Source organism: Apis cerana, linkage group LG15 (assembly GCF_029169275.1).
Source record: "Apis cerana isolate GH-2021 linkage group LG15, AcerK_1.0, whole genome shotgun sequence".
In the NCBI taxonomy this organism is placed as follows: Eukaryota; Metazoa; Arthropoda; class Insecta; order Hymenoptera; family Apidae; genus Apis; species Apis cerana.
Genome location: NC_083866.1, coordinates 4,234,012 through 4,260,387, shown reverse-complemented (window position 1 = coordinate 4,260,387; position 26,376 = coordinate 4,234,012). Strand labels below are relative to the sequence as shown.

At 38.1% G+C, this 26,376-nt stretch overlaps 1 protein-coding gene across 2 annotated transcripts in view; it reads right to left on the bottom strand.

The window, feature by feature from the left end:
• Positions 1–4,290, bottom strand: part of LOC107996610 (photoreceptor outer segment membrane glycoprotein 2-like) — a 244,243-nt gene extending 239,953 nt beyond the window's left edge. For both annotated transcript variants that reach the window (XM_062085683.1, XM_062085684.1), the window contains exon 1: positions 4,015–4,290. In XM_062085683.1, coding sequence (XP_061941667.1) covers positions 4,015–4,067 — 53 coding nt within the window. In that variant the 5' untranslated portion in view covers positions 4,068–4,290. The remainder of the gene's footprint in view (positions 1–4,014) is intronic.
• Positions 4,291–26,376: the final 22,086 nt, after the last annotated feature.

Here is a 26,376-nt window from a genome sequence, read left to right as displayed (position 1 = left end):
TCTCCGAAACATGCATTAAATCAATCCAACCACCCTCCTCGTCATCTTGCCAATTTTACACGTTTGGCTATTGAACGAGCTTATCGATAATCAACACCGATTCGAGAATTTAATTTAATTCTATAAAAGAAATATCATCGAGTTACATTAAGTTTTTCTCAATTCTTTTTAACACTCTAATACATTCTCTTTGCATTCCGACGATCGTTCGCGTATCAACGATATTTCAACAATTAATTATACGTTGAAAATCGTATTGTTATTCGTTTCTCGACATCTTGAAATGTACTTTTGCTTATGGACGGGAATGTAAAAAACTTCTTACTTCAAGTTTTTACCACGAAGAAAAGAGATCTGGAGATGTTCCATCGACGAGAACCCCTCTCTTCGAGGTTTTCGCGAGATTGCACGGTGATCACATCTCAGAAACGCGTAAAAAAAATTCGGAAGCTTGGTTCTACTTTACGACGGGGATATTGTTTCAACGAGTAGTTCCAATGACTCGTAAAAAGAAAAAACCCTATTCCCTTTTCTTCGAAATCGCTCTTTTCGTAGATTTTTGTGAAATCCTTTCATCCAGGTATTAAATAATAGTAAACTGATTTTTCTCGTTTAAACAAATTTTAAAACCATTCCTCCATATTTACAACTGATCCTTAACAATTCCATTTTACCAAATTTCCCGAATTACCAACAGCCACTCGTAGCCCATGATATCTCTCGAAAAAATAAACTTAAATCCAAAATCAATCACCCAATCCGATCTCCAAAAGAAAAAAAAAATATACACATATCCTAAGAGAAACTTAATCGCGAACCCTTATCAATGCCCCTCAGAAATTCAAAGCAAACCCTGGGGGGAAGGGGGGAGGCATAAGTCGAACAAATTTTTCCCTGTGCTCGACCTTTTCGCCCTTTCTCCTCCTCCCCCGCGGCGAATACAAATTCAGGAAGGAAGGAAGGAAGGAAGGAAAGAGGGAGGGAGGGTGGCTGGGTCGAACGGAGTGCATAAAATTCGCAGTCAGCCGGCTGGCTCTCCTCCCTTCGTCACTCGGTCGTTCGAACGCGATTTTAAAGCGGCGCTGTCGGACCACGGCCCGCCTCCTCCGTGATTTCAACCGAGTCATGAATATATTCAGCAAGGCGCGAAGAAGAAACTCCCCTATTCGAACGAGGGGGGAGGCTCCGAGGGAATATCTCTTGGCAGCCTTTGGTAAACAATTTAGGGAATGGGGGAGGGGGATGGAGGTGTTTAATCTTTTCGACTGTTTCTTAGGCCCTTTTTATTCTTAGGATTGTTCGAAGGAATACGTCGTGACGAGCATGTTATAGAAATTTAAAATTGGGATTTTATTTGTCATTTTATTACTACCACTATTTCGTAGTTTGCTTTTCTTCGATACTTCGAATAATTCTTGTAATTTGTACATTTTATTTATTGTTTTTCGTTCCCCAGTCAACAGATAGGTAATTCTTTTTCTCTTTTAATATTCGTGATTTTTAGCAGTTGATCTCGCAATGTATCGCGATAGGAAGAATATGTAAAGCTTATCTAATTCGATAAGGATAACTCTGAATATTAATTTATTTGAATTACAGCTTCATCGCGATATTTTATTTCATCCTTTCGAAAATGGTGAAAAAGTCCTTCTTCCTCGATCTTTCGAGGAAGTTGTTTCGGGATAGCCAAAGATCTTCTTCCTGAATTCGGGAACGGGAGGGGTGTTTCGACAGTTTGGAGAAAAAGTTAGCACCTGGCCAACGATCGAGGAATTCTTGTTGTCTGTCTTGTTGTTAGCGAACTGGGTCAGAACGAGAGGGAATAAGAACTCGAAAGAACAATAGCAGTAGTCGAAAGAGCTCAATTCTCATGGAGACACGCGTTTAACACGCACAGTTTTATATCTCTCCTCGAGAAATGTATTACGTGTATCGGTTTTCTCGTATCATTCTTCCAGCTTCCAGTTAAAACGTTGCTGGAATTTCGAATTTCTTTCTGATTGTATTTCTTTCTTTGATAAATTAAAACTTTTCTTAAATCTCGACTTGAATAATAATTATTTACTCATTCTATAATTTAAAATATCCTACGATTGTACGATCATTTGAAGCCTCTTGAATTCTATAAACAACAAAAATTGTTAATCGAGTTATTTATTAAGTTGGAAGCGATTTGAACTTGCAAACTTAAATGAAACGAGAGAAAAAGAAAGAGAGAGAAAGACGATTGGATTATTAACTAGATTATTTTATTTTAAATGATTATTTTCTTTATCAAATGAAAATATATCCTTGTATAAAAATTCGTTGTCAAACTTGTTGACGAATTCAAAAACTCGAATTAATCCCAAAAATTAATTCCAAATAACAAAGAAAGAAAAATAAAAACTAGGCGTCGGGAACAAAAATATCTTGGAAAATTCCTCGTCCCGCGATAAAATAATTCCGTTTTTGAAAAGTAAGGAGAGGGTTGGATGGGAAAGGGTTGGACGTTTGTAGGAAATTGAATTTACAATTTCGCCGCCTAAATGCCCTCTTTTGTTGGATAAAAGCTGCCAGTACGTAATAGACCGGCGTGTCAACAGCTCGGGCCCGGGCTTTTCTATGGAATCTTTGCACTGCAATGTGACGTCGACCTTCGTAAATGATGTCACGCCACCTTTCCTCCCCCTTTCTACCCCATTCTTTGCATTCGAGATCTTGGAGGGAAGGGAGAGAGGAGGGAAGTTTCCAGAGAGATTATTTCTCGACTTTTATCCTCCGGTGTCGCCTCGTTCCTGAATCATCGTATAGGAATAAACCTTGTCTCTCTGTGTCTCTTCGAGGAGAAATAAATTATAGGGGTGATGGTGAGGAAGGGAGATGGTTGGGCGTCGATCTTCGCGAGTTCATGCTCGATCTAACTGACAAATGATCGACCTAAACGCGTGAACGTCGTTCTTCTTGTTATCTGAAACATACTACATTTGGCTGGGCAATTCCTTTCCACGAATATTTTAGACAGTTTTGTCAGATTTCGTGTTACTTCGTTTCCATTTCGAGAAATTAATTTTAAATTCTGCGATAGATAAATTGATCATTTAGGCTAGTTAAGGGTTATATTGAAGATAATTTTGAATTATATTTTGTTGAAAAGAAAAGCTGATAATAATAATAGAATCAAATCGATAACGACGATTCACTTAGAAAATTTTTTCACGAAGAGATGACAACATTTAAATTTCACCTCAAATAAGAGAGCAGTTGGACGATTAAAAACACTGACGTTGCGTATCAATTTTAAACAATCTATACACGACGAAACCTGTATCAATAATACACTTTCCTTATCGATTAGGATACCTCGATACATATTCTGTATCGATGCAGCCAAATTGCATCTGAAATTGATAATCCTGGTACCAATCTGCACACATTGATAATACTTGTATCACGAAACCTATGCGCGTTTCATCGTGTTTCAATCGTGTGTAGATCGCTTATGATAGGACATCAATTGCAAACAGAAGGGCAGAATCTAAAGGCCACTCTACACTGACGGACAATTTGCCCGCGGACAGTCCGTGTCAAGCAAGTTCCATTGCACGTGATTTATGACACAGTGGTTCGAGACAATTGCTATTTTTTTTTGAGGGACTAATAATTGTTATTTTCTGAATTTGACATCGCATCTATAACTTTTCACCGTATTTTTTGTTCATCTCGATGACAAAAGACCTCTGTTGGAAATTTCGAAATCTCTAAAAAATTGATTCTATTATTCGTGCTCGGGATTTTGAGGATTTTGAGAATTTTTTTAAGAAGACAAAAGATCCATAAATAAAAAGGAATCACAATTATTTTTATAGCAAAACACGTACATAATCTAACATAACCTATTCGTTAAATCTGGTAATAATTGTAAATTGGAAATAAATTGAATTATCGAGAAAATTCTGAACATGAATGCGCAATAATTTACGAAAGTTTATTCCTTCAACATGAAATATAAATAGAAAATGGACATGTACTTACGTGAAATAAAATTTTCGACGAACACTTTGAATATCTCGTAAGTATATAAACATTCACGCTCTAATATATAAATATTGAGGTTATGTTTCGACTTTATCACAGAACATTATGTATATAAACATAAATATAAAATTTCACACGTCCCCTTCCACGCACCAGAAATTCAAAATAAAACTAATCCATTCTTCTCTGGTTTATCTAGCTGTTAATATTATTTCACACGTGGTCTCGCCATAAATCGAGAAAAGTCGTCTTCCCTCGTTACGTATAACCTTGCACACTTCCGCGCATTCGTATCCGCGCATTCGTATCAACGCATTTGTATCCGCGCATGCGCACCTCGAAAATTGCTCGTTCAATTTCGCAGTGATCCTCCAATTTCCGTAAATTATATCCTCGGAAAGGGACAAAACAAAACCGAGGAATCGAATAATCTCGAAGGTTCGATCCTCGAGAATTTCTTAATGAATCGAGGCGAGCGAAAGGGAGGAAGGGAAACGAGAAAGAGGAAAAAAGGAACGAAACAGAGAGAGAGAGAGAGAGAGAGAAGCTGTTGAATGCAGGTTAATTGATACGATCCTTGGAGATGCGAGAAATTCTTCAAGGAGGACGATTTACAGACGACAAGCGAAACAAATTTTCACCTCGATCCGTTCGATGGATTATTTCGTCTCCTCCCTTGACAATTTCGAATGGATGGCGAACGAGCGAAAAAAAAAAAGGAAAAAAAAAAAGAAAAAGGTGAGGGATGTACAATGTCTCAATCACAGCGACAGAAGAGTTATCGCGCCTGCAAAAGAGGAAATTAACCGTGATTTAATAGCGAGAATTTTCGGATTCACCGCCATTCCTCGTGTAACTCGTTTCAAACGTTCCTCTATCGTCCGTCTCTCTCGTTGCCTAACGGGCACAGATACAGTGCGTCTCGCTCCCGCGCTCCGCTCTTTCGGTATCAAATTCAACGTGTCGCGGAACGATTCGAGCGGAACACGACGGGCAGCCTGATTTTCCTGATGAGTTCAGACGCCGTCGGTGAAATTAATTTCGCTTCATTTCGTGCCGGGTTGAAATTTGGACGGGAAAATAAACGATGGCGGGCGATGAACGGGAGAGGGGGAAAAAAGGGAAGGGGAAGTGTGGAGTCACGTGTATTCGAACACGTGATTATTAAGGCTGATGGGATCGGATAGACGATGATAACTGATGGCTAGAATTTGCGTTGTGCGGATTTGGGAATTAATTTTTTTCTGTTTCTTTTTTTTTTTTAACGTGTATGCGCATGAACGTTCATTTTATTTTTGCCATAAAATATTTAAAATTCGTACGAACAAACAATTTAAGTCTATTAAATTTTTCGTCAAAAATTTTTAAACATTCACAGGAAGGATTAAATATTTGATCAAAAGAAAAAAATTACAATCATTAATATATGTAAAATACGAAGATGAAAATATATCGTCGGTGGTCAGCATATTTCCAGTGAAATTGATCCAGCATTAGAAACACTGAATAAAACTCGATGCCATTATTCCCTTATCAAATTCTCGTTCGAGGAGCAAAATCGAACTTTTTTTCCGGGTTACGATCGTATTACAATCGCATTCTCGCTCGACGCTCGACCCGATCCGTGAATTGCATCGCATTTTCCACGTTCAATACAGGAATAAACGCGCGGCGTGTCGGTTTCCGGAGCGAAGGAATTCATTTCATTTTGTCACATTCAGAATTAACCGATTAAAAAAATATTCCGATCCATTTGGAAGTCGCAAGAATTTTTGCAATTATTTCACGATTTCGATATCGAACGTAAGTAAGATATAATTTTTTCATAATTTCTGAAATCAAAATTAAATTTTTCCATCTCTTTAGATTCGAACAAGGAGCGTAACATTATTGCAATAGAATTCCAAGAGAATTTATTGTTGCAGAAAATACGCATCCTTCGAAAAGAAAGGAAACTCAAAAAAATATTTTTCCATCCCCCGTATTGCATCATTATTGTTGCACGATATCGTGCCGTTGCAGTTTCCCAACTACGGTAAATTTCACGGCAAGATTGCACACAGCGTGATTCTATTGCAGGGAATACAATGCAACGCTGTAATAATCCTTCGAGAAGGAGAAAGATAACCAAGAGAAATCTTCTAAATCGTCTTTCTGAGTTTTCTGAGAGAAAGAAATGGCTTAAAAAGGAAATATCTGTAACTTCGATCCTCGAATTTTCGTATCGTATTTTCAAAATTCACAGTTCTAATTGGCCGCCCTCGATTCAAGCACAATAATCCCAGGAAGAAGATGGAGGAGAAGTTGTAAAGATCGCGTAGGCGAAACGATATTCGTTTTGCAACTCAAAGCTCCAAGAAGTTTCCGCTAGAAGTTTCTTCCTTTCGCAACCCCCCACTTTCGAGTTTCGATATAGTCGAGCAATTTTCCAGATATTCCGTCGAGTTGGCGCGGAAATTGCGAGATTCGTTTCGCGAGAAATTAAGAAGGTAAACGGCTCGTTTAACTATCGAAGACGCGTAGTAGCTAGCCTCACCCCTTCTCACTTCACGGATGCGACTCGTTCCCTTGTTAATTCCCTGATACGATGACTTCATCCACTTCATTCCCATTGTCGGTGGAATTCACTAAGGAACGCGTTTCAATCTCTAAATGGACGTGTCTTGGGAAGATTCTTCGTTTAAAATGGGAATGGCTGACTGTTGGTTGACTGTTTCTACTTGATGGCGGAGATTTTTTCATCCACTCCTCTCGATTCACTTTAAATCGTGACACACGTTGAAATGAAACTATTCGTTCTTTTCTTTGATTCTTTTTTACTTGTTATTGTATTTTTTTATTCTTTTAACACGGGGGTAACAAGAACAAGAATAAGTTAATTTGTACGAAATATACGTTTTAATAATTTAATTATTATAGGAGTAATATTTTTGTTTTTTACAATTGATAGAATTTGAAATGGGAAACGATTTTCCTTTGTTGCTTATGGGCTCTGTTATTGTATATTGAATTACTTAAAATTTAATTTTTAGGTAAAGCTGGAAAGCTCATCTCAATGTTATTTTCAACTCTCTTGAGTGGAGTTCCAAAAGAAAAGGTCTATGTAAGATTTAAGATTCTAAAACGTTCTAAGAATAACGATTTCATAATAATAAACTTTTGATATTAAAAATAATAATATATCAAAGTGTAATAATTATTTCTCTTCTTATTTTCCTTTATTTTTCCTTTTATAATAACAACGAGGTTTCAATGAATGAAAAATTCACATTTTCCACGCATTCGAACTAATCTTTCACAAATGGGGAAATACTTATACGAGTGCTTACTCTGCATTTACTTGCTAATTAATTAAGGCCAAACATATTAAATTTTTCATCGTGTAACGGTATTTTCATGTTCACTCTCAAAAAGATATATAAAAGAAAAGATTAAACGAGAAAAATATCCCGTTGGAAAATATAAGAATTCAACGAACATATTTTCCATCATGTTAGACGGCTGACCATATATTCCTCGTACTACTTGCGCACGATATCCCCCGACGAAATAAAATTATATAAAATTGCATGTAAATTGGATTTAATAAAAATATGGTAAATTGTGAATGAGAAATAATCTCGTGCAACAAAAATATAATTAATACATTTGCGCAGCAACATTTGAAGCGGTGAAAATGAAAAATATTATATTATATCGCTCGAAAATTTTTTATCTCGTAGTAAAATTTCAGTAATAAATATTACGGTATAAAATCAAATACAAGATGTTTTCTCGAACAAACTTTCTTCTTTTTACCGTATTTCTGTGATTCTTTCGTTCAAAAAAAAAAAATAAAAAAAAAAAAACGTAAATGTTTACCCTTCGCACAATATTTTTCTCGACTACGTAATGTTACGCAAATATTCAGACCAGTGAAAATGATTTTCATACAGTTATGAATAAATTTCACGATATTTATTGCTATTCTAATCTCAACGTTATACTAGCAATGTTATTTAACTTAATATCATTTCGTGTATAAATATTTTCTCTTTATTACCTTAAACTGATTATATTAACTAATTAATCCAAATACAAATTTTTCGAATATCATTTCATTGATCAAAATCAAAAGTCGTTTCGATAAAACTCGTCAACTCATATTTCTCACCACTTAATAAACGCTCCACGACAAATTCATCGATCCAAAATTTCCAAAAAACAATTATTTCCAATAAAACAATTTTCCCGTTTGAAATACTCGCAACAGTGTATTTCGAAAATGATACAAATCCGACTTCTTCTTTCGAGGACATTTTTCCCGTGCGAGTCAGGGCGAGGAAGCCACGTGAGAATCGCGGCAGATGATGCGAGCCACCTTTCTCCACCGGTGAAAATGATAAGGGAGTCCCGTTCGACTCTTTTCCGGCTCTTCCGTCGCCATGGAAACGGGCGGGGAAGAGGCTTCCTTCGTCGCGCGGATGGAATGGAAGATGGGGCCGCAATTAAAAGCGCGATTAGCCTCGATGAATCGTTGCGTTTTTTGTCCCGTGAAAGCACACGCGTTTATCCTCCCCTGACCTCGGAGCGAGCAGTGATTTTTTGACATTTCTTTGGGGGCGAGCTCACTTTTTGCGGATGAATGGAGCGGACGGACAGTCACGCTCTTTTGGTTGATTAAAGTAGAATTCTATGCGAATTGGAACCAGAGGTTCGTCTTTGAAAAATTTATGTTATGTAAAATTTGACCAATTATACCGTTCAACATTTATTTTCAAATAAAATCGAAACTGGACTATTTCTTTTCTCTACACGAATGATAATCTTATACAGTAATGAATAATGTGTAAATTTGAACAGATCTTGCTCCAACGAATATTTCCATCTCCCGTTGAAATAAAATGGAATGGGAGAAAAGATTGTCTCGCGACAATCTTGTCCGCAACGATTTAACCGATAATCAAAAAAAGGTGTACACGAGTGAAAAAAGGAAAGTTGGAATACGAGCATTGATCGCTCCACCCTATCGCACCGCAAGCAGATCGGTTTTACGCGGGCAATTAATTTCCGCTTAGCCAGACCGCTTTTAACCGGCCCCCTTTTTACGGCATTACTGCCATAAGGTAGCGACATAAGCGAGCGTGTAAACGATTCCACCGAACCGGGCATGGAAACGCGAGGGCGAGATAATGACCCTGCGACGTTACAGGACAGGAGTTAATTGGCGAGGGTTTAACATTCGCGCGGGGTAAGAGTGATAAAACCGAACGAAGGGGTGGAAGAAAAGAAAGTAAAAAAAAGAAAGAGGGAAAGATGATAAATCGAAAGGGATTGTTACCGTTGTTACAGGAAACTTTTACTGCTTCGATGAAAAAAAAAGAAAGAAATACACGGTGATGATTTAAAAGGTGATAGGAAAGTCTTGTTCGTTTTTTCTTTCTTTTTTTTTTTTTTTTTTAGACGAAGAGGAAAAAGGGGAAATATCGTTGAAAGGTGTTATCGATATCGAGTGAAAGAAATTACGAATGATTCTGGATTTTCGCTCTCCTGTTTCTTTTCCTTTTTCTCCAATAAAGAAAAAGAAGAAGAAGAAAAGATATGGACCCAGAAGGAGTAGAAAGGAGCAACTAGTAATAAATAAGAGAAATTATTTTAAATTTATCTTTCTTCCCTTCTCCACAAAGGGGAGAAGAAAGGTATCCTCGAATTCACCGGGAAGAAACATCTTTCTTCGCTGGTGTAAAAGCTAAGAAGAGAGAAAAAAAGTGGGGAGGGGAGAATAATACAAAATAAGATCTCTCTTCTTTCCTTCTTCCATTCTCCAAAGGAACGAAGAAGGGAAAAAAAATCGAGAATACAGTAAACAGCGACGATAATAAAAAAGAAAAAAAGAAGAATTGTTCTTAGATATCCTAAAAAACTTCTCTACGAACGAAGCAATAACGAATAAAAGGAATTCATCCTCCATTACGAAGATATCCAAGCGAATTTTCGGATCGTTTTCATTTGCAAGCTGTTACGAGTGTAGCATCTGCTGCTAAACGCTATAAACAGCTTTACTCGACTCGTAATGGCGGAAGGTGGAGTTTAACTTTAGAAGTAGGGTGCACCTCGTCAGAGTGCACGAGACAGAGAGGTAGAGAGAGAGAGAGAGAAAGGCAACCCTGTTCGTTTCCTCGCTAGCCAGCGCACGGTAATAGAATGTAAGTGCAATAATAGAGTCGCCACTTACTATCTACGAAAACTCTATTTCGTCTTCCGCGTCGTCATTCCTCTCCACTCCTCCTTCCAACCCCCTCCCCTAGGCAAACGGTCCATCTTCAACCCGCTTCACGTTCTTCTTTTCTACTCCCCCCTCCCTCCTCCTCCTCTCGGTCTCCAGTTTACTTTTGCACCCTCCTATTACGTAGAAGTGCAGAGGCCACCCATTCTCTTCTCGTCTCGAGGGATGAAATGGAAAACGGGTCACACTTGCGTGGAAGAAGATGATTTGTGAATCGGCGAAGCTTGATTGGGAAGATTCGTTTCAACGGGTTTTAATGCTCGGGGGTGGGTTTCTTGCGCCTGGTTTTGTTGAAAATTGAGGTAGTGGAGCGAATAATCCGGGGGATAAATTTTCTCTCCCTGGATTGAGGAAAGTACGAATCGATGAAAGGAATTTTTATAAATAAGAAGGATAAAGGGAGGAAAGGGAAGGTGAAAATTGTCCCTTCTTTCCGACGAAAACAATAATAATTTATTGATTGTTTGGACGTGTAACAAGATGGGTGAAAATTGTCTCAACGATAGGAGTCGAGTTTATCGTGAAGAGGATTTAACATTAACATTTTTTTTCTCTACCCTTCCCTCCATCTCCGACTTCTCCCTCACCCGAACGACCACTTTACACCACTTATGGGTAAAGAGTAGTGATTCAATGTAATTGCAACGATTGTTTAACGCACGTTCGAAGCGCGCGCTGTTCTAATGGGGCCGAGATACAATGATACACGCGGCCATTAGACCCGGAATATGGTATTGTTCGCGTACCTTCCAACGATAAAGACGCTGTTTACGCGGCGATAACGACGCTAATCGTTGCGAATGATGAGCGTTGTGAGCGTCTTTTTTGCAAAGAAGGAAAAAAGAAAAAAAAATAGAAAGGAACCTGGCGTTCGTTAGCCTGGTTCGATGAAGGAAAACAAAAAATAACTTTGTTATTTTTCAACGATCGTTAACGAAGCAATCGTTTTTACGTATCACACGAACACATTTTTCGCGATTCTCCTTTTTCGTGAATCCAGTATCTCGTTAAATTCCGAGGATTCGAATTTCTTGCCCAAAATAACGATTCATTTGTTAAGAAAATTATATAATGAGCTTCCCTGATTATCGAGTCGAAATCTCGAATAATAACAGGATATCATTAAACTTCGAAATTTAATAATTGTATCTCTTCGATGACAAAAAGAAAAAAGTCTCTAAAGCAGTGTTCGATCTTTCATAGAGTATTTTGAAGGGAAAATTAAGAAAGTGACAGGTTATCCGATGTTGATCGAAGTTGCCCGATATGAACCGAGATTGCCCGACATGAACCGAGACTGCCCGATATTGGCCGAAAGCTATTCGCAACCGATACCGAACAGTCCTAGTTCAGAAGAGATCAAGGAGATTCTGTTTTTAATTTGTTTCTCGTCATTCTTTCAAATTTTAATAAAACAAAATCACACGACTTTAAACTTTGACAATTTTTCAGATTAAATTAAATTGTTTCAAAAAAGTTTCGGTCCTCAATCTTTAGCTTAAAGTAATGTCCAACTTGTGTAAAGAAGTTAGAAGTAAGTTGGACAGAAACGGAATTGTACCAGTCAATTAATCGATTCACAAACAGGTTTGAAATGACTTTCCACGATGATGAAGAACTTTTAAACTTCTTGAAGTAACTCGATCGAATCACTTAGAGGATAGGTTGTCTCTTTTAATATCTGTTCGTGGAATCTTCTTGATTAAAGTGAACCTTCTTGAATTATGAAATTATTTTAATAATAATGCTTTAATAAGGGAGACGGAAAATAATTAATTCGCCCACTTATGACAAAAGTCGTTCGACGAATTCTTTTTCACCAGGGGAAGTAAACTAAATCCGTTCCCTTCACTTTTAAAATTAAATAATGGAAAATTTTGGATTTAATTAAATTATCGTCAGATCAAACACTATTTCTCGATATAATAAATTTTCATTAGAATTATAATTTGGATATGTATCTTTAAATTATCGATAAATTGTCGAGTGAAAGTTGAACGTCAATAAGAACAACCACAGGTTGTTCGCCCACGGCAGTTTTAACGACAACAATTGTACCGATAATACAGTGTCTGGCAATCTCGTGGGCGAGCGGTCGGACTGCATGATTTATCGCCCAGGAAATTGACAATTAGCTACGGGCCGATCGATGCGGCCAGAAGCTTTTGGCAAGAAGCGTGTGCCGGACGGCTTCCAGTAATTTAATACCGCGGATAGTTGAGCCAGATTGAGACTGACATTGGAGGAACCAGCGGCGACATTTCGCCAATGCAATTTCGATTGGCATGGAAGGGGAGAGGGAAGAAAAAGAAAAAAACAAAAAAGGCAGGAAGAAAAATTGTTTTAAATTGACAATTGGTCAACAATCCTTGATAATAGAATTTCTCCTTTCTAAAAAGATCGATTCTCTTTTCTTCTTCAAATTTCATTAATTATTATCCCGAAATTTTTATTAAAATTTATTAAAATTGTTCCGAAATCGTGACAGAAAATTCACAAAAATCAGATTATCAAGCCTTCCATTCTACTGCCTTCACTCATACCAAATAATTCAATTCAACTATTCGAACAAACTCTCCAAAACAAAATATTCATCTCGAATTTTTCTCACTGCTTAGAATAAGTTTAATTAAAATTAAAAAAAAGTAAAAAAATCAAATCCTCGAATCGTCAAGTCGGCAGTGGTAAAAAGTTTACGAGACTCTATCAAGATCTACTCGGCCGACCATAAACAAGTCTATTCTACTTAATTCGTCCACGTTCCATTCCCCGCTCGATCCTCGTCATTTTTCAACAGCGAAATTTGCTGACGCAATTCATCCAAACGCTCTCGTTAAAAAGTGTATATATATATATATTTTTGATTAGTTCCCTCTCTTTTTCGTTACTCAACAACTCTCTCCGTGGATCCTTTCCTCCCGCTGTTTTTCGTCCTCTTTTTCCGCTCGAACATTTACGCGCACACAAACGTGTTCGCCTTTTATATTACGAGCATCTGCTTTATAACCGAACTTATTTGTCCTTCGGAGGGGAAACTCTTTTGTCCCGGGGTTCTTTGTCCCCCCACCCTCCTCCTCCCCCCAGCGGGGCTTTATTGACTTGTCTCCTTGTTGTCGCCCGCGACGTTTTCGCCTTAATGGCGAACGGATAAAGATTAGACGTCGTCGCCCCTCCACGTGGAACAACAATACGTGCTCGATGCGCGGACGTTGGACGGTATCGATGAAGCGTTTACCACGGGACAAAGGGGGGAGAGTGGCTCTTTTGTTTTTTAAATAGCGACAAGCAACTTTGTTTCGCCGCAAAATTGGTTATATAATGGTTTATTATCCTCGAAACAATGGGATGTTAAACGAGCCTAAATGAGAAACGTTCGGCGGAATTATTTGCAAAAATGGTTCCCCCTTTTTTGGAAAAACTTTGGTCGAACTTGAGTCAGAATCGATGTATGATAATTTTTATTAGTGGAAGTAAATCCGAAGAAGTGATACGCTGATATTTGATAAACGAAAGATACGAAGAGGAACTACTCGTTGCTACTTCATTTTTTAATAATAAATCTCTGGGAGTTTAGACAAAGTTTAGACAGCCTACCTGCAAGCAACCTGTTATACACACCATTTCAACAAAGTTTCAAGTTAAAATTTTCACAGCATTTATTACGAAGAGTACACCGTTTCATTTTCACATTCAAATTCGAATTAATTTATTATTCAAAACTTCGTGGAAACAAACTTTCTAACGAAAACAGCTATCGCATAACAGGTTGCTCGACGTCGGGGAGGCCGACCTTCCTTCTCCCATCTTCTCCGAAAGCTCGGTTGTTAAAAAATTAAAAACCAAATTGCCGTACATTTGCAACAAAAAAGCAAACTGTTACTCTTCAACATCTTTCATCGTATTCTCATGATTTAATTTTCTTTCACAAATTCCTCTCAATACTTCGAGCGAGTAGTTCGACTCAGTGCTTGGGCGGCGGGTTGCTCGACGCAAGGAGCCTAACTTCGCCATCTTCAAAACTCGATTACCAAAAAACGAAGCAAGATCGGGCATACGTCCCCCAGAGAAAAAATGTCTCTTTCAACACCTTCTAGCTCCCCCCTCGGTCTCGTAACAAAATTCCCTTTCGCGCCCTACATTGCTGATTAATTTCCAGTGTCGCGTTTCGAATTTTCACGCCTGGGTTCCCTCGTAAATATCCATCGGTGCACGGAGTGGAGTGGGCCGTATGCGCGGCTGTATTAAAAAACGCTTTCGCCGTAAATATCTCGAGCCTGTAAACGATAGAAAGAATAACGGTCGAAACGTGCAGGGAGATGCCGGTAGCTGCTCTCTTCCTCTCTCTCCTTCCTTTTCGTCTCCTTTTTCCTCCATGCATGGCGAAACGAAAAGTCGAGATTTCGAAAATACATTCGAAGAATTATTTTTTGGAGGAGGATCGACGAAGGAGGGAGGGAAGGGCGGGGCGTGAAAGTTACGGACGACTCGTTACAACTTTTTTAATGGCAGTGAGATTAGTTTTTAAACGACTTTCCGCGTAGTTGGAGAAATTTTCATGATATCCGGGGAACATTCTTTTTCCACGACGTGTGATGACGTGGATCGTAGAAACGCGAATCTTACGCCCGGCGGCCAATTACATCGACGCTGTGCACGAGTTGAGTCGTTGTTTTTCACCCTTTCTTCATTCTCGTCGCACGTCCGCGCGCAGGAAAATGCATAGAAAAGAGAATTACATTTCTCTTTTTCTTTTCTTAAAAGAAAAATTTCATATACAAGTTTTTTTTAATGTAAATATGTACATATTTTTGAAATAATTGAAATAAAAATTGGATGTGATCATGATTTTTGATATTTGCGAACAGCAAATAAAGTCTTCTTTTTTTTCCATACATCTTTCGACTAAAAGCATTTCTTGGAGATTTGAACGAGTTTTATACGTGACAAAAGAAGAAGAAGAGAAAAGTAATGGAAGTAATTTATATTAAATTAAATTTACCACCTTCGATCTCCACTTCCTCTCCAAAAAAAACTCGTATAAAAATTTTTCTCACCTCGTACGCAATATTATACACCATTGATCCCGCAAAAATCGAATCGAAGGAAAAAAAGAAATATTCTCATTCGGAAAAATTTCGATCGAATACTTGCGAATGATTTTAACCTAAGCTTCAGAACGAAATCAATCGGCGCTTCCAATAAACGTCCACATATATAAAAATCGCGATTCCAGTAATTACATCGAATCAGCTTTCACGGAGGAGAAGCCGCGAACCGCGATTCACCATTGTTCCACCATCGTTCCCCTGTGGAAGAGGTGGGGGGGAGGGCGCGAAATTAATTGGAAAAGAGGAGTCAAACGAAGAGCGAAATTGGTAACGCGTCAAAGCACTTTTGAATAACGCTTTCGAGGGCTTTTCGTAGATGGAATGCTCGCGTGGCCGTTAATCAAACCGTGAATACGTTGCCCGATATTAATACCTTTCCCCGCGAGTAAATTTTATATACGAGATATTAAAAGCCGTGGGGGGAGGGTAAAGCCTCGATCCCTTCCCGCCAAACCTCGATCGATTATTCCGATTGTATTATCTTCCCTTTGCGCGATATTTCGTCCCGCCTCTACGTGTACTGCTCGATTCATCCTCCTTCTTTTTCTTTCGTGCGTGTTCTCGTTAACATTAAATTTCGAAATTCGATGAATGAAGCGAACTTTGCTCGAAAATAATGGCGATTTCTTACTTTTCGATACAATCATAATAATAGTCCTTTGAATTGATTAATCTTGCTCACTTTTCTGTAAACCATACAAAGTATCTCTGGAATACTCTCAAATCGTCCTCTCGAAAAATCGGTCGAATTCCAAAAATAGGAATACGTTATGCAGATGAACCGGAAGGAAACGAACTTTTTGAAAGAAGGCAGATTATTCGAAACGGAGCTCCCTTCTTTCTTCTCGATACCAACAACGGCCCTCCTTCTTTCCCCTTCATTTCTTTCTATTTCTCTTTCCTCTTTTTATATATATATATATTTATACCCTTTCCTGTAAGCGCATCGAAAGGGAGAGGAGAGATTCCTTTAGATTACTCCGGCAAAATAAGAAGCTCAGGGAAGGAAGGTCTTTGAGGAGCCGCTTTCGACGAGTGAATAACGGTTAAATAAATTTTTGCCGAGTACATTTCGATTCCTCGATATCCTCTTTTTCACAGGCGTTTCCTTCCCTGTTGACGCTTGTCTCGTGATTCTTATTTTATTTTTAAGAATACTGGAGGAGTATTCGGACGGAAAAATTATTCTGCGTAATTTTAATACGAATGTTTATTCCCCGTGATTGTCCTTTCTGCAGTTTTCTTTCCTTCTCTTCTTCTTTTTTAATCCCAAAATGAGATTTTGCTCAATTTTTTTCTCTCTCGTAAAATCCATTCGATCAGATTTGCAATATTTTAAAGGAGGAATAAAAATTTGACTCGATGGTAAGATGTTCTTTTGTTTGTATTTTTTAGCTCTTTTGGAAAATTACAAAAGTTGTTGAACACTTTCTCGGATTAGAATAAGAGAGACATTTTTGGCGAAAGAGGAGGGGGTACTTTCGATACACGTTTACTTTTTCTCCGACAAATTCCTGGTTAATTAACACGATTACGGGCCTCAATGTTTGTTTCCCGGGACGGGATTTCATCCGTCAACAAGATTCCCGGCCGAAATGAAGCGGGATTAATCCGCGCGACAGCCTCTAAATTCATTAGGAAGATTAGAGGCGTAGCCGGCCGTTTAAATTGAATCGTGAAACGAAATGTTACTCGTTGCGAAATAAAGTTTCGCGAGTGAGCGACGTGAAAATGGGTATTTAATCGATTTCATTTCGAATTCAAAGAGAAATACGTCGAAAATATTATTCCTCCTCCGTGTATAAGTAAGAACGAAATGGAACTTGAATAGAGAGTATCGTAATTTAATTAATTTTAATTAACGATCATCTTCAGACAGTTACTTTCCCTTCGATGGAGTCGCAGCACTTTTTAAAAATGTTATTATTTACATTATAAAAAAATAAAGTAAACGAAAAAAATCGAAATATTCTCGAACCATTTTCTAATACCATTTCGAAAACGAGATACTCCTCGTATTTTATTTCTCATCGCCAGATATATCAAATTTGAATAAAGATTATCGTGCAATTTAATCAATCTTTCTAATCTATAAAACTATCAAAAACGTTCTTTGACGATGGAAACAATTTTCCAATACCTTGGAAAGATAAAGGAAAGGGGAGATGGATTCGAGATGATTCTATATTTTATTTTTCACTCCTTCGATTATGAATATCCGTGGATCGAGGCGTGGACCGATTCGGTATATAAACGATGGCCGATGATCCCCCATTGTGCCGGGCCGAGTTGTCGATAGTTCCGGAACAATTTAAAACTGCAATCGATCCCGACACGGGTCATCGATACTCCCCGCCGTCGCCAGCAGTTCAAGTCCCTCGGGACTTCCCCTCCCCTCCCCTCTTGTTCTGAAGTAATTTAATAACAGATCGAGGGGTACGAGAAGAGTAGATCGAATTGGGGAGAGTCTTCGCGCTTTTCTCTCGATAAGCACGGATTAACGTTTAATTAGACGCGATCCGATTCTGGTGGAAAGGAAATCTTCGTGTCTTTTGGAACGTTTTTCCGTTGTTTTTTTATATATTATTACGAATTATCAAAAAAAAAAGAATCGATTACATCGTTCTCTTTAACGAAGAGAATTTTTTCTTTGGTGATGTAAAATAAATTTAAGAGGTTATGTTGGAATCGTTCAGAAATCTCGTGAAATTGAAATTATCTCTTAATGTTATATACAACGTGCAACGTATTTTAAGATCCATTTGTCTCGGTGTAAAAAAAAATTTTTGGAAATTTACTTCGAAAAGTGTTCGAACGCGTAAATTTTGGCGCGCTATTTAATTTAGAATCTCGTGAAAGCTACAACGTCCCCGAGGCGCGCTAAAAGCCACGTTCCCTGAAGAATCAAGCGTACCCTTCCAAGGAGAAACGATGGAACCAGATCCATTTATAAGGCGTTATGAAAATTATAAAACGCCTTAGCTTTTTTCTTTTCTTTTTTTTTTTTTTTTTGAAGGAAGTTTTAACGACAAGAGTTTCGTCTCGGTAAAAGTTTTAATCTTCTGATCAACACCCCTTCGAAACCCATCTTCAAAAGTGCAACGTTACATTAAAGAATTGAAAAAAAAAAAAAAGTACCTACAAGTTAGGCGTTTAAAAAATTTCTTTTATTAACAAGTAATTTCTCGTTTTACCTTCTTATCCATTTTCTTGTTGAACGATGAAACTGAAGCTTGAACGGGCACGATTAGATCGGTACAGGAGTGTGAATCAGCAGTTTCGAGTTTTATAGGGCGAAAGCCGAGGGTTTAAAGGCTCGATGGGATTTTCTTGTGTGTCAATTTCACTATTTTGGTTGGAAGCAAAATAGTCAAACACGCCGATCGCTATTCGTCTTAGAATTTTAAAAAAAAAAGTGTATACAACAAAAGTGTGTATACCAAAATATATGCCTTATCTGCGATAAACCATTCGATTCTATAAGCATGCAACTACATTTACAGTTTGCATAATATCGAAGTATCATATAAATATACGTATATTTTTATATACAGCGTATAAAGCAACATTAAAACTTTTATACGAGTTTGCAATTCCATCCGTATCGAAAAATTAAACGACCCACCATTCGAGTTAAGTCAGAGATCCTCGACGATGGCCTCCGTCCCATTTTAACATATCCAAGCAAATATATATAATACGTGACTTCGATACGAGGTCGGATAAATTTCCAGTAAATTTCGCGCGGTCCGCTGTACCAACACGATCGATAAACCGGTTATAATGCTTTAAATTTTAACGCTGATCCCACCCGTAACATTATTATCGCACGCATGTACGCGTGAAACGACGATGGAACAACCTCTCCCGCCCTCCTCTCGATCAGCCAATACAACTTATTCGACTTGTTTTCCGTTTATTTACCGATTTCTTTCTCTTTCAGTTTAAAAGGGTTTTTTTTTACTACAATTTTAGGTGGATTGATTCAGAATGGTGTATTTTTTTATTATTTGTTTCTTAGAATATAAAATAATTTTTTAGATAATTCCGATGAAGAAAATTTAAATAATTGAAAGAATTTATTCAGATTCCACGTTAGAAAGGAATACAAATAAGATCTAACGTAGATATCCTAATACAGGATTGTTTAATCTCAAAACTCTCCGTTTCACGAATCAAATTGAAAGGAGATATTGCAGGCAAAGTCGATTTCAAAACGGTCAAAAACTACAGAAGAAAAATAATACAGGCAAGAAGAAGAAGAAAAAGAAGAATTCGTCTTTCTTTGACCCGATAATTCCTTCTTACACCCCGATTTTCAACGCGATAATATATTTTGAGAAAAAAAAAGATCCAAGAATCCAAGCAGATAGATAAAAAGTAAAAAAAAAGAGAGAGGAATAAGAGGGTAATAAAAACTTCGAGGAATGTTTAATGACGCGGGTAGAGAGAGAAAGAAAGAGAGAGAAACAGACAGACAGAGAGAGATAGAGAGAGAGAAGGGGCGGAGGTATTCGTTTAATTTGTTCGAAACTTCGGCTAAGTGTTTAATTAGTTAACTTTGCATACTGCCGCGGCCCCAGGTACGCAAACACTTAGTAGGTAAATTACAGGGCGAGCCATTCCATAACTTTCCGACATCCGCGGCTCTAGTAAGTGTACGCCGCATAGCAATATCACTCGCCGCTACCAGCTAATAATACGTGAGGATGGTTGGAGGGTAGATACACCCTCTAAATTTCAATGGGATCCTCCCATCTCGAAACTTTGCGTTCCCTCCATAAATCCATTCTTTTCATTTTATGGAGGAGGGGGGGGAAATAATTCGATGGATATATACAGAATGCAGTATGTTGTAAATTATTTTTGGATTGGAACACGAATGAAAGGAAGATTAGACGTACTTTTACCTATTTTAAGGTGATAGTTGTAAATAATTTTAATTGTTATTATTAATAACGGAACACGTTTATAGTGTTATGCTCCGGTATTAATGAGAGGAAATCTACGCGGGAGTGGAGTAAAAATAAAAAGGAAAAGAAAAAAAGGAAAAGTGACATCGGCTCGGATAACAAAGATATGATATCTCGACGCCAGTTACCAGTTAATTAAGCAACCAGGAGCCGAGCGTGTCGAGTATCTTACCACGAGAAGGGTTTATGGCCCATTTAGAAGACTTAACACGCGCGGTGAATCGCAATGAACCCCCGTGGATCTCGAGTTGTTTCGAGTTTTAATCTTCGCCCTCTGGATGGCATTTTCTCTGGGTAACAGCGTCGTTTGGTAATGAAAATCGAGTAATTTTACCATTGAGAAATTATTATTCCACAGAATTGAGATGTAATATGGTAATATATCTCGATATTTTTCTAGATTTTTCTCTCGTTTTAAAAATTATTTTCAGAGTACTTTAATTCCGGCAACACGTTGAAGAATCTGATGTTTGCAAGCCGGGATAACATGCGTGTACGTGATACTCAGCAGTGATTAAAACTGGTCAGCAATTTGTCAATTAATTAACTCTGGCTTCTCTTATTACTACATGTAACCCCTTTTGCCATAAAGAAGGTACACCGTCGGAAATTAAACAATTACTTGCTCGTAGCGTTGTACGGTTGTCATTCGCTACACAAGAATTAATTAAACAAGTTGAATTTCGCATGTATATTTTTTCCATGTTAAACAAAGTATCCTGAATGTGTAAGACCACTTTCAGTTCATAATTCGTTTCAATTATGAAATTTAATATATAATATTGTTTCTTCCAAGTTGCAAAACATCTCCAATAACCCAAAATAATCTCAAAAGAGAAAAGACTGTATTTAAAATGATCTTAAAATCAAATCAAACTTTCGAATCTGAAATAAAAGGATGATATCTTGGATACTTTCTTGGGATAAGGTATGTAGACCCCGGGCCGGGGTTCACAGATCACGGAACCAGGCCAGAAATTAATAACTTTCCAAGAATTTTTTTCCCAAACGAAATATTCCAGCCATTTTATCAACCAATCTCTCAACATCCTCCTCCGGTATCGCAATAAGGCATTGTCGGCCTTAAACGTGAAGACCTATTGTCTCAAACCTTACAATACCGACAATGCTCGGGGCTCAAGAACTCGAGCGTAATAGAGGAGAGGAAGCTTCAACCACTATTATCCTATCCCCGGTTAAATTCAAGCAAACCACCAGTGTCGATAACCACTGGTCGTCCTCCATCGATTTCACCCAACAGAGGTGAAAACTTGGAGGAGGCCTGGTCGAGCAACATGTGTATGCGGGTTCACGCGTGTAGAGACGTGAGAAACGTGGACGTGAAGTGGTGTAAGCAAGGGTTCTAGACAGACAAGTGGGCGCAAAGAGGGAAAGGGAAGGAAGAGTCGTCACTCCACCCCTCAACCCTCGCCCAAAGGTAACGCATCCCTTGTGCAAGTGAAATAACAAGTTTTGATTTCCCGCGCAAATCACTTTTTCTACTGATAGAGGGGAAGGATTTTTTTAAAAATCTCGAAAAATTTGGTGGTAAAAGATACGAATGATAAATATGAATTTATCATTAATAGTAATAATGTATTCTCTCCAGTTTGTATTTCCATTCGATTTTATTCGATTTTATGCTTTTTATTATATGATAAATAAATAACGAATATCGCTGGAGGATGTATTAATAATTTCATAGAGGGGCAAGGGGAGAGGAGGAGGATACGAAAGTTTGCTCGTGTAATTAAATATTATGTTGTACGGGGAATTAGTGGATTAAAAAATGAAGTTTGCTCGTCGAAAATTTTACGGATAACGTTTAATTTAAAAGTGTGCGATCCACAATAGGACGACTTTGCGTGTATTGAGAATAAACGAAAAAAATGTAGAGTGAAACGTTTTATCGTGTAATTCGTTGTATCTCGTAAAAGATGACTTTAAACAGTTATAAAAACGAGGAGAAACTGGTGGATTTTTATTTTACATATAATATAAAACTGTTATTGTCGAAGGGGAGAAAGAGAGAGAGAGAGAGAAATCTGTTCGAAAATTCATTGGATGCGCGCTTATTCGATTCAAGATTCAATATTGTATAGAATTTCCAACAAACGTTCGTTAATCACGCGCCAATAGAAAAATAATAAAAATAACAGCGGGCAAACGATTTCATTTTCACTATTGATGAGTGGAGATATTAAAGGAAAAATGTTCCGTTGAGTGTTCCGCACAATCGAAACCCAATTAAATCCGGACAAAGCTAGAGAATTTTCAAACTCAATTTTCCCCACACGAAAATCTCGTATTAAATAATTTCATTTCACGCTTTCTCTTTTCTTCTTTTTTTTTCTATTTTTTTTTTTTTATCGATCTGACACGTAGAATAAACTCTTTTCATTGTATCGTTCGTATCGAGATATTCATCGTTTCATTGCTAACTGTAGTGTAGTTTTAATTTTCTCGATATCTCTTGCTACAAATTTTTATTCGTCATTCTACTTTTCGATATAAAGTAGAACCTTGTAACGACCTATATATTGCTAACTTTATTTTTTTCGATTTTCTCGATACCATATCCTCGAATGGAGCATGAAATAAAACATCGATAAACGATTCCTTTCCTATATAAATGCAATCACAACGTTGCTATTATTAATCATTCTCGATAGATCGTTCTGAAGAAAGGGTAGCAAAATAATTTTCACTCTTCCATCAAAACTTTCGAATCGCCTGAAATCCCACTTATTAAAAAAAATAATCGTTTTCGTCCAATTAAGAAGAATTTAACTTGCAAAGGAAACGAAAGTTCTTTCCTTTCCTCGAAAAACACGTTCCAACCCAATCAAAACTAAAATCGCCCACAAGCAAGCATCTCCCTAATTTTCAGAAGCCACCCACACATATACACGTACGAAACAACCGATTTCAAAGAGCAACAGATCCCATCACGCGTCCAGCATCCTCCTCTCTCGAACCCGATGGCACAAAGAAGCCGGGAACAATTCTCGGAGAGTGGAGCAGGGGGAAGCAGTGGTTCGACCGAGCGGGCATTAATCACTCGTGCTCCGCCGAGAAGCAGCATTAATTACACACAATACGCAACTAACGTGAAATTTGCATAGGGTGCGCTAGCCTCTAATTAATAGTATGTAAATGGTGAACCGTCTTCTTCGTCCGGACGACGAGTCGATTATTAATCGATTTATCTCTTTCGTATTTTACGTAATATCGATCGATATTAAAGGAAGAAATGTACCTTGCGTTTTCTCTTTTTCGACGAGTTTGGTTTAATTAATCGACTGAAACGAAGCATCATTTTCTTTGAAGGATTTAAATCTCCTTCTTCCTCTCTCTCTCTCTGTCTCTCATGCTCGTATAGTCGTCTTTCTGCTGCGTGTAGTCGTCTCTGTTCAACGAATGAATCCCTTTGTGGCGGGCGATCCAACGACGTTAATTAATTGGCCGAGTGAAATGTTAATTAAAACGGAAATTAGTATCGCGCGTAACGCGCGTTCTTGCGGTTACATCGGTGCGGGGGCGGGTCGAGTTTCGGTCGAATTTACGGCCTATACAACCGCTGAATACGGATACTCATCCCCTCTTTTGCTTTTATCGTTGGATAAATTCGATCGAGATAAGATTCGAAAAATATATTTATGGATCAGATATTCATCGAGCAATCTCAAGAAGATTCGTAGCAAAAGAAAAGTATATGTACATTAATTAATTAATTAAGTTGAGACGATAAAATAATATTTCCAAGTCTGAGGTGAACGCAATCGACATCTCAGAAATGTTATAGAAAGTTTCTATGACTGAAAAGATATGGAAGATCGAAAAATATACACATTTACGGATTAGACATATTTATGGAAATGAACACAATCTCGACAATTGTACACTTGAAGTGTAAACTTTATAGAAAGTTTCAACGAGGTTTTAGAGGAATTAGTAGGAACCAACGTGAAAAAGTGAGGTTAGGAAGGTGTTTCGAATATCGAAAGCACAGTCGGTAACGTCGATCAAACTGCGTATATTTACGATTGAACCGCGCGCATTGAATGAAATGTTAATTGAAATCAGCGTTGCTCTCGACAAGAAAATTTATCGCGGCGAGATACCAGCGAGAAATTTACAGCCGAGTCCATTTTTACCGATATCGTATCGCGCCCTTGGTTAATTCGATTTGGCGCGTTTACAAAAGATCGAAAACGGCCGCGATATCTCGAGAGCTACGCGCCTCGAATATTTTACGCGAAATCATCATCGCGGTGTTCTCGATAACGTGAACACTTATCGACGCGGGAACACGCGTTACGCCGCCAAATCGGATGCAATTACACCGTTTTTACGACGCGTCGCGATAAAAGCGTTTCCGTTTTTTCAAGAAAAGGAGGAAGAAATATTTTTATTCGTGGAGATGTGGGAGGAAAGGAAGGAGGGATGTGCAGGCAGAATGTTTCGGTGAATTAGTGGAAGGATCGAAAATATGAAAGATACGAAAGATATGAAAGAAGGCAGAATAATTGAAGAAGAGGAAATTCGAAATTCGGCATATTTAACGAATTGAGTTGAAAGAATTGCATACTCTATTCGTGTCATGGTGTGTTGAAGCGCTACGGTGAAACATTTTTAGAAAAAAAAAAAAAGAAGAAAGTAGACGGAAGATTCGTGAATGGAAAAAGGTCTTGTTCAATTGAAGTTTTTTAATTTAGAAAATCATAACTTTTATAAAATTCCTCGCAACTTCCTTGCCAGAAAAGGAACAACAGAAATTTCTTGCTCACTGCTGATATTAAGGTTTGTTGAAAGAAAATACAAACGAAAATGCAGCTACGAAGAAACTCGAAGATGCGAATGGAATAAAAACGAAGCAGAGTATGTACGATCAAATCACGAATTGCTTCAAATGTAATTACCAAAATTGGTTATTTTAGAAAATGTTGTACACATAAAATTCGTAACTACAAAAACATTTTCAAGAAATTCGAAGAGACTCGAATCTCGAATTTAAAAGTGGTGCAACAATTTTTATCGAAACCGTGTAATAATAATCGTGCGAAGATCGTTCTCTCTCGCGAAAGATACTTCCTCGCTACGTGACCCGGATACACGGTGGGTGACAATGAAAAGTAAACGGAACGAAGTCGTGTCGAGAGGTCAGTCGACGCGGAAGTGTGTTAACAACGACAGGCCCTTATCCACCGTGGATAACCGGCTGCGATTCTGCGATCGAGCCACCGAAAATGCGTACAGATAAAGTCTGTCTCGTCGGCCGACGTTGCTATTTCCATGAGAATACCGCGGAACGAGGAAGAGGGAAACGCGAATTTAAACTCGAAAGACGCGGAGATATTTATTTATATTGTTGTCGATTATTCGTAGGAATAATATATATTAATACAGTTGAAATAAGAAAGATAGATTAAATTTTGAAAGAAAATTCCTGAATATAAAACTAAACAATCCATATATATATATATATAATAAAACGTAATCCGAAATGCAGAATTGCCGCGTCAAAACATCATCCAAAGTCGCGAAATCGAATTAAAAAGGCAGGAAGCGCGATAGAGGAGATGAAGACAAGCGAGTCGGTGGATATTCGATTATGAAAGTTTCATGGCGCAGTTTCTAACGCGGAAGGGAACGGAAGAGGGATGGGGGCGCAAAATGGCCGGAGGGGTTGAAACGCGGGATGCTCCCCTTTAAACGTCAGTTAGACATTTTCCGAGTGGCGGCTTGCTCTCTCTTTCCCTCTCCCTCTCTCGGTATTCCGCCGATGGCGGAACTCCAGCCTGGGAGGGTGTTTTAATTAACCCCTGCGCAAATATTTATTTGTTTACCGAGGTCAGAAGGCAGGACGTGGAGTAACACGACCAGCTACAAAAGTTACACGGGAACACGGGATGCTGCGCGGCTGGATGATGGAGAGGGCTGGCGACGTAACAAAATGGTGGCCAAAGCGGAGGAGGAGGAGATAATCTCGAGATACGAGACGTTTCTTTCG